Source organism: Bufo gargarizans, chromosome 7, assembly GCF_014858855.1.
Source record: "Bufo gargarizans isolate SCDJY-AF-19 chromosome 7, ASM1485885v1, whole genome shotgun sequence".
Lineage (NCBI taxonomy): Eukaryota > Metazoa > Chordata > Amphibia > Anura > Bufonidae > Bufo > Bufo gargarizans.
The window spans coordinates 98,243,926-98,256,818 of record NC_058086.1 but is presented as its reverse complement, the minus strand read 5'-3'; the positions used below and the strand labels follow the sequence as shown (position 1 = coordinate 98,256,818).

Sequence of the window (12,893 nt, the reverse complement as noted above, 5' to 3'; positions counted from 1 at the left end):
ATCTCCCCCCTAAACAGTGCCATCCACAGATCCCCCCTAAACAGTTTCATCCACAGATCCCCCCTAAACAGTTTCATCCACAGATCCCCCCTAAACAGTTTCATCCACAGATCCCCCCTAAACAGAGCCATCCACAGATCCCCCCTACCCTAAACAGTGCCATCATGGCACTGTTTAGGGGAGGGGGGATCTGTGGAAGGCACTGTTTAGGGGGATCAGTGGATGGCATTGTTTAGGGGGATCTGTGGATGGCATTGTTTAGGGGGATCTGTGGATGGCACTGTTTAGGGGGGAGATATGTGGATGGCACTGTTTAGGGGAGGGGGGATCTGTGGATGGCACTGTTTAGGGGGGAGATCTGTGGATGGCACTGTTTAGGGGGGGATCTGTGGATTGCACTGTTTAGGGGGAGATCTGTGGATGGCACTGTTTAGGGGAGGGGGGATCTGTGGATGGCACTGTTTAGGGGGGAGATCTGTGGATGGCACTGTTTAGGGGAGGAGAGATCTGTGGATGGCACTGTTTAGGGGAGGAGGGATCTGTGGATGGCACTGTTTAGGGGAGGAGGGATCTGTGGATGGCCCTGTTTAGGGGAGGAGGGATCTGTGGATGGCACTGTTTAGGGGGGAGATCTGTGGATGGCACTGTTTAGGGGAGGAGGGATCTGTGGATGGCACTGTTTAGGGGAAGGGGGATCTGTGGATGGCACTGTTTAGGGGAGGAGGGATCTGTGGATGGCACTGTTTAGGGGGGAGATCTGTGGATGGCACTGTTTAGGGAGGAGATCTGTGGATGGCACTGTTTAGGGGAGGAGAGATCTGTGGATGGCACTGTTTAGGGGAGGAGAGATCTGTGGATGGCACTGTTTAGGGGAGGAGGGATCTGTGGATGGCACTGTTTAGGGGAGTAGGAATCTGTGGATGGCACTGTTAAGGGGGAGATCTGTGGATGGCACTGTTTAGGGGTGGAGGGATCTGTGTATGGCACTGTTTAGGGGGGAGATCTGTGTATGGCACTGTTTAGGGGGGAGATCTGTGGATGGCACTGTTTAGGGGGGAGATCTGTGGATGGCACTGTTTAGGGGAGGGGGGATCTGTGGATGGCACTGTTTAGGGGAGGGGGGATCTGTGGATGGCACTGTTTAGGGGAGGAGGGATCTGTGGATGGCACTGTTTAGGGGGGAGATCTGTGGATGGCACTGTTTAGGGGAGGGGGGATCTTTGGATGGCACTGTTTAGGGGGGGATATCTGTGGATGGCACTGTTTAGGGGAGGAGAGATCTGTGGATGGCACTATTTAGGGGAGGAGAGATCTGTGGATGGCACTGTTTAGGGTAGGAGGGATCTGTGGATGGCACTGTTTAGGGGAGGAGGGATCTGTGGATGGCACTGTTTAGGGGGGAGATCTGTGGATGGCACTGTTTAGGGGAGGGGGATCTGTGGATGGCACTGTTTAGGGGGGAGATCTGTGGATGGCACTGTTTAGGGGAGGAGGGATCTGTGGATGGCACTGTTTAGGGGAGGAGGGATCTGTGGATGGCACTGTTTAGGGGAGGGGGGATCTGTGGATGGCACTGTTTAGGTGGATCTGTGGATGGCACTGTTTAGGGGGCAGATCTGTGGATGGCACTGTTTAGGGGAGGGGGGGATCTGTGGATGGCACTGTTTAGGGGGGAGATCTGTGGATGGCACTGTTTAGGGGAGGAGGGATCTGTGGATGGCACTGTTTAGGGGAGGAGGGATCTGTGGATGGCACTGTTTAGGGGAGGGGGGGATCGGTGGATGGCACTGTTTAGGTGGATCTGTGGATGGCACTGTTTAGGGGGGAGATCTGTGGATGGCACTGTTTAGGGGGGATCTGTGGATGGCACTGTTTAGGGGAGGGGGATCTGTGGATGGCACTGTTTAGGGGAGGGGGATCTGTGGATGGCACTGTTCAAATTTCATGCACATTAAATGCAACAGCAGTATTTGCACTGTAAACCTCCTTTTTTATTTATACAAAGTGTGGGTGAACTTAAACTGTATGGCTATACTGTGGTTCCTGTAGGCTTTGCATGTTTAAGGTGTGGAGGGGGGGGGGGCCTCCATGTCTATTTTGCTTGGGCCCCCCAAATTCCTTCAAACGGCCCTGGCGCTGTGTCCGTCAAACAGCCAACATTTGGGGGCCATACAGGGTCCCTTCTTCTGGGCGACATAGTGACCGTCACTATGTTGGCCAAAAGAAGGGACCCTGCATGGCCCCGAAATGTTGGCTGTTTGATGTATGTGTCAAATAAAAAGGGCTTTACTTCTGGCACATATTGTCTAGTGCTGGTGTCTTCTATTGTGGACTACAAGCAGCTACCTCTTGTGTACAGAACAGTATGGGGGAAGATCTTGGTATGTGAATTTACCACTGCCATACCATTTGTCAAATCATCATATTTTTCCCATGAGTAATCAGACCTTTTACAGTAGGCTATGTAATGGCCTAGAGAGCTTCTGGTAGCTGGTTGGCAAAATGCAACAGCTCTTAAAGTGAACCTGTTCTCATTTAATTCAAGGTAGGCTGGAAATTCAGAGAGTTCTGCTTCAAGAAATCTTTCTTGTGAACCTCTGCTTCGTGTTTCACGAGCTGCCCAGAGTCCTATGTCAGTTTCAATCCAAAGGTGCTGTCCTGTTTTGAAGGTGTGTCCTAGTGTACCATTACAAAGAACATTTCCAGAAACTGAAGGGTCAAAAAACTGCATTTCCATGGGTGTATGTTGCACATCATGGATGCGTGGATGTGTGACAGGCATTTTGAAGGTGGTAAGTAAGGACTCTTTCACACTTGCGTTGTCCAGATCCGGCATGTACTCCACTTGCCGGAATTACACGCCGGACCCGGAAAAACGCAAGTGTACTGAAAGCATTTGAAGACGGATCCGTCTTCAAAATTCTTTCAGTGTTACTATGGCAGCCAGGACGCTATTAAAGTCCTGGTTGCCATAGTAGTAGTGGGGAGCGGGGGAGCAGTATACTTACCGTCCGTGCGGCTCCCGGGGCGCTCCAGAATGACGTCAGAGCGCCCCATGCGCATGGATCATGTGATCCATGCGATCATGTCATCCATGCGCCTGGGGCGCCCTGACGTCACTCTGGAGCGCCCCGGGAGCCGCACAGACGGTAAGTATGCTGCTCCCCGCTCCCCACTACACTTTACCATGGCTGCCAGGACTTTAGCGTCCCGGCAGCCATGGTAACCATTGAGAAAAAGCTAAACGTCGCATCCGGCAATGCGCCGAAACGACGTTTAGCTTAAGGCCGGATCCGGATCAATGCCTTTCAATGGGCATTCATTCCGGATCCGGCCTTGCAGCAAGTGTTCCGGATTTTTGGCCGGAGCAAAAAGCGCAGCATGCTGCGCTATTTGCTGCGGCCAAAACACTTTCCGTTCCGGAACTGAAGACATCCTGATGCATCCTGAAGGACGGACTGTCCATTCAGAATGCATTAGGATAATCCTGATCAGTATTCTTCTGGCATAGAGCCCCGACGACGGAACTCTATGCCGGAAGAAAAGAACGCAGGTGTGAAAGAGCCCTTAATGTGTTTGTTGACTGCATCTTGTAGAGCTGAAACTCCTCTGGATTTTAATGTGTCTTGGTCAACTGATACACATGCAATATTTCTTGATGCTCCAACATGTCGTGAACATGTTTCTGAAGAACATTTGCTCTCAGCCACTATACTGGGCACTGTTGAGAACACATTTGAAATTATTGATGATATGTTGCACTCAGCTTTAACCAGCTGGAGTCCTGCTTTTATTTGTTCTGCTCCAAATATGTCCTTTAGGATTTTACCTCTCAGCATGTAAATTTCTTTTTGTACACCTTTTTCCGCCATGGCTTTCACAAGCTGAAAACATTCTACATTGCTTATTTCTTGAGTCACATAATTACTGTAGGATGTGCTGTCACAAAAGGCACTGACAAAATGCATCAAGTGCACATGTGTTTACAGGTTGCAGGTCTCTGATGTTGCCATTCCTTATTAAACCTATTTTTGCCTTTGTCATTGAGACTGATGTGTCTGCATGCTATAATCATTCTTACTTCAAGTGATGCCAGTCCACATTAACTTGTCTTACTTCCTGTGTAAAGTTAGTATGCTTCAGCCCTGTTAATGGAGTTCATAAAATTAAGCAGCACAAATGATCATTTTTACAGCACAAATGCTGCACTAACCAACCAGCCCGGTTTTGTTATTATCTTACAAATAAAACCAGCACAAATGTTAATTTCTACAGTACAAACCAGCACAAACGTAGCACTAACCAACTGGCCCGGTTTTGTGTTTTTGGCTGTGATGGGGGGCTGGGTGACCTTTTGTGACCTTTCAATAAATGGTTAATAACTCGAAAACGAAAGGAGGTAGAATGGAGATTTAAACGGCACAAACCAGCACAAACGTAGCACTAACCATCCAGCAAGTTTCATGTCTTTTTGCTGTTGTAGGGGGGCTGGTGATGTCATCATATTGAAACAAACAGTTGCTATTATCTTTAAAAAAAAAGCAGCACAAATGTTAATTTTTGCGGCACAAAACAGCACAAACGTAGCACTAAAGAAACACAATGGAGTTTTTGTTTGTGCTGATTGAAGGGGGGCCAGCTTCGCTCACCTCACCTGAAATGGTCTTCCAACAGTCTTGAAGGAGTTCCCAGAAATGCTTAGCACTTGTTGGCCCTTTTGCCTTCACTCTGCGGTCCAGCTCACCCCAAACCATCTCGATTGGGTTCAGGTCCGGTGACTGTGGAGGCCAGGTCCTCTGGCGCATCACCCCATCACTCTCCTTCATGGTCAAATAGCCCTTACACAGCCTGGAGGTGTGTTTGGGATCATTGCCCTGTTGAAAAATAAATAATGGTCCAACTAAACGCAAACAGGATGAAATAGCATGCCGCTGCAAGATGCTGTGGTAGCCATGCTGGTTCAGTATACCTTCAATTTTGAATAAATCCCCAACAGTGTCACCAGCAAAGCACCCCCACACCATCACACCTCACTTCACGGTGGGAACCAGGCATGTAGAGTCCATCCGTTCACCTTTTCTGCGTCGCACAAAGACACGGTGGTTGGAACCAAAGATCTAAAATTTGGACTCATCAGACCAAAGCACATATTTCCACTGGTCTAATGTCCATTACTTGTGTTCTTTAGCCCAAACAAGTCTCTTCTGCTTGTTGCCTGTCCTTAGCATTGGTTTCCTAGCAGATATTCTACCATGAAGGCCTGATTCACACAGTCTCCTCTTAACAGTTGTTCTAGAGATGTGTCTGCTGCTAGAACTGTGTGTGGCATTGACCTGGTCTCTAATCTGAGCTGCTGTTAACCTGCGATTTCTGAGGCTGGTGACTCGGATGAACTTATCCTCCGCAGCAGAGGTGACTCTTGGTCTTCCTTTCCTGGGGCGGTCCGCATGTGAGCCAGTTTCTTTGTAGCGCTTGATGGTTTTTGTGACTGCACTTGGGGACACTTTCAAAGTTTTCAAAATTTTTGGGACTGACTGACCTTCATTTCTTAAAGTAATGATGGCCACTCGTTTTTCTTTACTTAGCTGCTTTTTTCTTGCCATAATAAAAATACTTACAGTTTATTTAGTAGGACTATCAGCTCTGTATCCACCTGACTTCTCCACAACGCAACTGATGGTCCCAACCCCATTTATAAGGCAAGAAATCCCACTTATTAAACCTGACAAGGCACACCTGTGAAGTGAAAACCATTTCAGGTGACACTGACTACCTCTTGAAGCTCATCAAGAGAATGCCAAGAGTGTGCAAAACAGTAATCAAAGCAAAAGGTGGCTGCTTTGAAGAACCTAGAATATGACATATTTTCAGTTGTTTCACACTTTTTTGTTATGTATATAATTCCACAAGTGTTAATTCATAGTTTTGATGCCTTCAGTGTGAATCTACAATTTTCATAGTCATGAAAATAAAGAAAACTTTGAATGAGAAGGTGTGTCCAAACTTTTGGTCTGTACTGTATGTGTGTATATACATTGCAATGAGCAATGCATGGGCACCGACAGTGTGTACTATCTACAGACGTGAACCGATTCACTTATATGGGGTCTGCAATCTGAATCCGACAGTAATTTATCACGGTGCAGAGGCATGGACAGAAAACCCATGGATGCACTCCATAGGTTTCCGATCTGTGCTTCCGTTCTGCTCCAAACCATATATTTCGGATTTTAGACCCATTCACTTGATACGGTGCACACACGGCTGGTGCCTGATACGGTACGCACACGGCTGGTGCGGGCCACAATACAGGCACAGGCAGGCTATGGTCATGTGCATGATGATTAAAGCCTTACCTCCTTCCAGTATCCAGCAGGACAGTCCTGGATTTCAGTTGCGGTCCTGGTACGGGGGAGATATGTCCAAAAGGGATCAGTTTTGCCCTAATGCATTCTGAATGTAAAAGGATCCCCTCAGAATGCATCAGTTTACCTCCGATCAGTCACCATTCCGATTTGGAGGCTGACACCAAAACGCTGCTCGCAGCGTTTTTGTTTCCACCTGATGAAACTGAGCCAAACGCATCTGTCCTGACAAACAATGTAAGTCAATCGGGACGGATCCGTTTTCTCTGGCACAATAGAAAATGGATCCGTCCCCCATTGACTTTCAATGGTGTTCAAGACGGATACATCATGGTTATAGAAGACATAATGCAAACGGATCTGTTCATGATGGATGCATGCGGTTATACTATTTTTAACTGAACTGTTTTTGCAGATCCATGACGGATCCGCAAAAAACACAAGTGAAGTAGCCTTAGGCACATAGTGTCCCTCTTCCTTCTAGTCTAAAGTTGGAAGTTATGCTAAAGCACTGATGAAATTACACCTGGTGCTGTTGTTACTATTGTATCTCAGTTGGCCAGGGATGTCATCTGACCGCTCCTCTGAAGATTTGTTTTCCACCCTTTCTTTTAGGAATACATAGATGTCTTGCATTATCAACCAAATTTAGAAAGAGCCCAAGGAGATATTGAGCATATGATACAAAAACTACAGCAGAGAATCAAGGAGAGAGATGCTGCCTTGGAGGTACATCATACGCACATTTTGGAAAATTATATATAAAATGGTTTATCTATCTCCCATGATTAATAATATAATACCCAGTATTTACACTTAGTGACAATTTTCTGTTATGTGTCATTATATTATATGAAACTTACTAATTTTGTGTCATCAGTACTTCTACTTTACGCCACAGTTTTTTATTATTAATGTTTTAGCAAACCTTATAGAATTTAGTCTAATTCTATTAGAAGCACAATATTTATTTCTGCTAAGTAGGATTGAACAAAATGAGGCACATTTACTAATTTGTTGGGCGTTTGGGTACGACCACGTGGTCTGGTTTCTGCATGCAGTTTTGGAAGCCAAAACCAGGAGCGAATTCAGAAAAAAGGTGACAAGGTGAAGATATATATATATATATATATATTTGTGTGAGGCGCTTACGGTAGTACAGTGAAGAACCCTAGGAAATCAGGGAATAAGCGTAGTCGGTTGTGGTGTGCCGAAACCGAGGATGAGGTAGGCCTGAGAAAGAAGAGGGCCCACCCAAGGATAGAGATATGGAAGAAATGAGTTGTAAATGAGTGGAGTGGTGGGAGGGTCAAAGCTCAGACCTCGGACGGTGCAGGAGCCAGGTAAAGGGGGTGCCCTAAATAGGCTGGAGGCGGACCTCAGCCCCTCCCACAAATCCAGGCAAACTGCCTTCACACTTGTGTGAGGCGCTTACGGTAGTACAGTGAAGAACCCTAGGAAATCAGGGAATAAGCGTAGTCGGTTGTGGTGTGCCGAAACCGAGGATGAGGTAGGCCTGAGAAAGATGAAAATAACCAGTTATTGTAGTCAAATATACATAAATAGCTCAAGCCGACATGTTTTGGAAAGTATCTCTTGACTCTTGTGTTGGATTGGGAATGTATCGCAAGTAAGCGGATGACTTCCAGCGCCCCAATTCCCAATGACATGAGTAGGGGCGTTGGCACTGGAGGCCGTGGACGCGGCTCCAAAGTGAAAGGAGTGCCCTGAGTAGTTGGCTGCGTTGAGGCCCAGTTGTGTGAGGGATGACCTGACATGGGTCATGAAGGTGGTGGTGGTGAGTACCGAACCATGTAGTGAAGTAGCGGTTGAGAGGGTAGAAACTTGTGACGTTGTCTGTAAGTATCCAGAACCCTGACTGGACACCATCTGTTGTGCGTGGGGTGATATAAAATGTTGACGGGTAAGTGCTGACTACTCTTGGAGTGAGGTAAGGTCAGGACGTAATGATCCATGTGTTTTGCCAAGTGGGAGACAAGAAGACAAGGTGTGGCTTGGGTCGTGTAGGTTGTAGTGAATTCCCCAGGCCTCAGGAACCGTAGAAGGCCAAGTAAATTGCTGTTTTGAGGATGGAGTTGGTATCTGCTTCAGAAGGCTTGGAGTCTAGTAATTCGGATAATGCCTTGAAAATATGATTGTTAACGGGTAGCCTCTGGGCTGGACGTGCGGGTTCCGCTTTCTGAATACCTCTGAGTATGGTTTTGATTTGGTGAGAGGCCACGCAACTGATGTTATTAGGGTGTAAGATTATCATGTGGTGTAAAATGCCAGTGAGATAGAGTATGATGGCGTTGTATGACATTTGAGTTTAAGGTGGCAGAAAGAAGCAAACCCCAGAAGAGAAGATATGACAAAAGTGGGCGTGATGTTATGCTCCAGGAGGAATCCGACAACCTAGAAATTAAAAGTAAGAGAAAATGATAACGTGAGAAAGACTCTAATGGCGCAAGCCACGCGTGCGAGTCACCACAAGATAATTGTATTGCAAGCCACAGATGACCGAGCCATGCAAGCGGGTCTGAGGGCAGAAAAGACATGGAACCTGCTGGTTGTGGGACCACGCAGCCGGCCTCGACTGGCGGAGTTATGTGTGTGGAATTTAAATGGGGAAGCGATACGTGAGAGACTCTAATGGCGGAGCCATGCGTGAGAGACTCTAATGGCGGAGCCATCTGTGTAAAAATAATACGGAGAAGCCATGCGTGAGAGACTCTAATGGCAGAGCCATGCGTGAGAGACTCTAATGGCGGGGTCGTGTGTGTGAAATTAATACGGAGAAGCCATGCGTGAGAGACTCTAATGGCAGAGCCATGCGTGAGAGACTCTAATGGCGGGGTCGTGTGTGTAAAATAATACGGAGAAGCCATGCGTGAGAGACTCTAATGGCGGAGCCATGCGTGAGAGACTCTAATGGCGGGGTCGTGTGTGTGAAATTAATACGGAGAAGCCATGCGTGAGAGACTCTAATGGCGGAGCCATGCGTGAGAGACTCTAATGGCGGGGTCATGTGTATGAGATATATGCAGAGAAGCCATGCGTGAGACTCTAATGGCGGAGCCATATGTATAAACATTAATACGGAGAATCCATGCGTGAGAGACTCTAATGGCGGAGCCATGCGTGAGAGACTCTAATGGCGGAGCCATCTGTGTAAAAATAATACGGAGAAGCCATGCGTGAGAGACTCTAATGGCGGGGTCATGTGTGTGAAATTAATACGGAGAAGCCATGCGTGAGACTTTAATGGCGGAGCCATGCGTGAGAGACTCTAATGGCGGAACCATATGTGTAAATGCGGAGAAGCCTTGCGTGAGAGACTCTAATGGCAAGGCCGTGAGAGATTCTACTGGCGAAGCCATATGTGTGACACCAAACGGAGAAGCCATGCGTGAGACTAATGGCGGAGTCATATGTGTAAACTAACACGGCAAAGTGATGCGTGAGAGACTCTAATGGCGGAGTTATGTGTGTAACACTGAAACGGAGAAGCCATGCGTGAGACTAATGGCGGAGTCATGTGTGTGACACTAAAACGGAGAAGCCATACGTGAGAAACTCTAATGGCGGAGTCATATGTGAGAGACTCTAATGGCGGAGTCATATGTGAGAGACTCTAATGGCAGAGTTATTGTGTGAAACTAAAACGGCGAAGTGATGCGAGAGAGTCTCTAATGGCGGAGTTATGTGAGTGAAAGTAAACGGCGAAGTAACGCGTGAGAGACTCTAATGGCGGAGTTATGAGTGTAACCTAAAACGACGAAGTAATGCGTGAGAGTCTATAATGGCGGAGAAATGTGTGTAAAACTAAAACTGCGAAGTAATGCGTGAGAGTCTGTAATGGCGGAGAAATGTGTGTAAAACTAAAAACGGCGAAGTAATGCGTGAGAGTCTGTAATGGCGGAGAAATGTGTGTAAAACTAAAACGGCGAAGTAATGCGTGAGAGTCTGTAATGGCGGAGAAATGTGTGTGAAACTAACCGGCGAAGTAATGCGTGAGGGACTCTAATGGCGGAGTTATATGTGAAACACTGGAACGGAGAAGCCATGCGTGAGAGACTAATGGTGGAGTCCTGGGTGCGTGCGAACCGTAGAAGACACGCGTGGGAGACCAATGGCGGAGTGCTGTGAGTGAAACTAAAACGGAGAAGCCATGCGTGGACGACTAATGGCAGAATAAAAAAGTTTTCCTTTTTTTTTTTTTTTTTTTTAATGCGGCACCAATAGGACTCGCATAATCATGACCATCTCAGACAATGAACATGGGACACTAACCCGCCTACGACTGTATAGTACCCCTAATGGACAACACGAGAACGGTCACCGGGCCTCTGAAGTCAAGGGACTGAACGAGATGACCTCGCGGTGATGATAAGTGGTTTAAACATGAGCCAGACCTGGTGGAAAAATGCATGGACATGCATGAACCGTGAAATTGAACTGATGGAGACAACAAGAGCCAGAGGCATTGCAGCTCGCTAAGAGAAGACCCTTGTCATGACCAACGAATAACCAACTTGTGAACATAGTAGGAACACACTCTCATAGGCCTAGAACTGAAAAGAAATGCAGCTTTAGTGGAAGCAGGGTAAAACGCATGATGAGAGAACAAGTGGGTGAAATGCAGCACTGGATGTGAGTGGTGCCTCACTCTTATAGGCCTGGAAATGAAAAGAAATGCAAATCGTAAGAGCAGGTGTACGTACCTGGTGGTAAGAAAAATCACAGAACACATGTGTGGAGAAAAATGTCTATGCTAGACCGCCTAAAAGGGGCTTTGAAAGAAAGTGATAAGAAGAGTGTGGACTGTGGTGCAAACGGACACATGACCTGATGGGGACATGAAACATGAGTATGAAACAAGTACATGCTTGCGCGTGTGACCAGTTGGATCGAGACGTGAGAAATAAGGCTTAGCATGTGGGCTGAAATGAACGTGTGCCCGCATGGCCATACCTTATTTTTTTTATTTTATTTTTTTTGGGGAATGTGTGACCATGAGGATTAAGGCGGTTTCTATTTATTTATTCATTTATTTTTTATTTTTATTTTTTTGGAACATGTGGCCACGGACTATATGGCGGGTTTCTCTTTTTTTTTTTTTTTTTGTGTGGCCATGGACTATATTGCGGGATTCCCTTTCTTTTATCTGTTTATTTGTTTACTTTGGACCATGGGGCATGCGGGTGATGTGGCGGGTTTGTGTTGTGATTGTGGTGCTGTGACCTGTTGGGCGATCGTGCTGCCTAAGTGAGTGTGGGGTAGGAAGCTGACCGCCTGCTCCGGGCTCTGCCGGCAGCTGGTAGAGACGGACAACCCTGGATGCCGGCGGTCCCCCGTACTTAGCCGCGGCCGCGGATGCCAGGCCGAACACCGCGCATGCGCCGGACGGGACCCGCCACGCATGCGCAGTACCGCCAGGCCGCGCGTGCGCAGACCAGCCAGGAGGACGCGGCCGGCCGCCATTGGCAGCGTGACAGGAGGGACGGAGGTAAGCAGGAGAAGGAGGCAGAGCGGGGGCTCTGTGGTCGCGGCACGTGTGCCGGGCGGTGATGAGGTGGCACAATTATTTCTCTTTTTCCTTTTTTGTGTCCCAGGGCTGTATGGCGGGTTTCTACCTATGACGCTATTGGAACTTTAAATAATTTTTTTATTTTTTTTTCTTGGGGCGCGTGGGTGATGTGGCGGGTTTATGATGGAGGGGACTGTGGCCTGGTGTGGTGGGGGGTGTTGGTGTGAAGGGGGGGGTGTGGAGGGGAAACAGTCTGAGCCCCTCCTGAATTGTGCCGCCTGATGGAGGGGGGCAGCGGCTGAAACCCTAGGGCGGAACACTGATTGACTGGAGCCAAGCAGACTTGTGGCAGCCCCCCCCCCCCCACACCCGCGGCACCAGCGGACGACCGCCGGGATACCGCGCGTGCGCAGACCAGGCACCGGGACGCGGGCGGCCGCCATCGGCAGCGCGGCAGGAGGACGGAGGGACGGGCCGGTGCAGCGGTGGGGAGAACGAGAAAAGTCTGCAGTAGCAGCGCTGACTGTGGAGGGGGAGTGTGTGTGGAGTGGCGGAAATGAGCCAGGCATGAGGCGGGTGTGAGAGTGCGGGCATGCCGCTGAGCTGGACCCGGGGGTTGGGGGGGGGGGACATGTGTGTGAGAGGTGCCATGGTGATGGAGGGAAAACTGAAATGGTGGCAGCCATGGGAACTATAACCCGTGCTGGCAGGTAACTTGGAGTGGGGATGCAGTGCAGTCGTGTACTTGCATGAGCCGAAGCATGACAGGCATGAAACCAGTGACTTGTGAGCGACAAAATAGCGTGACATGAGTGAAATGAATGGTGAAATGAATTGAGTTAGTACAGGGGACAACCGTGAGGCTCCGTGCTGTACCGTATGGATGACTCACAGTTTAACGGGCAAACGCGACCCGCAGAGAAACAGGTGAAGCCGAACGGTTGGAACCGGAATGCTCCAAAACCTGGACCCGATAGCAACGAACTTCAGAAACTCAG

The 12,893-nt window shown here is 48.3% G+C and overlaps 1 protein-coding gene across 2 annotated transcripts in view; it reads left to right on the top strand.

Moving 5' to 3' along the window:
- LOC122943602 (phosphodiesterase 4D interacting protein) overlaps positions 1-12,893 on the top strand; it is a 1,023,137-nt gene that overhangs the window by 362,540 nt on the left and 647,704 nt on the right. For both annotated transcript variants that reach the window (XM_044301472.1, XM_044301474.1), the window contains exon 7: positions 6,981-7,094. In XM_044301472.1, the coding sequence (XP_044157407.1) occupies positions 6,981-7,094 (114 nt within the window). The remainder of the gene's footprint in view (positions 1-6,980; positions 7,095-12,893) is intronic.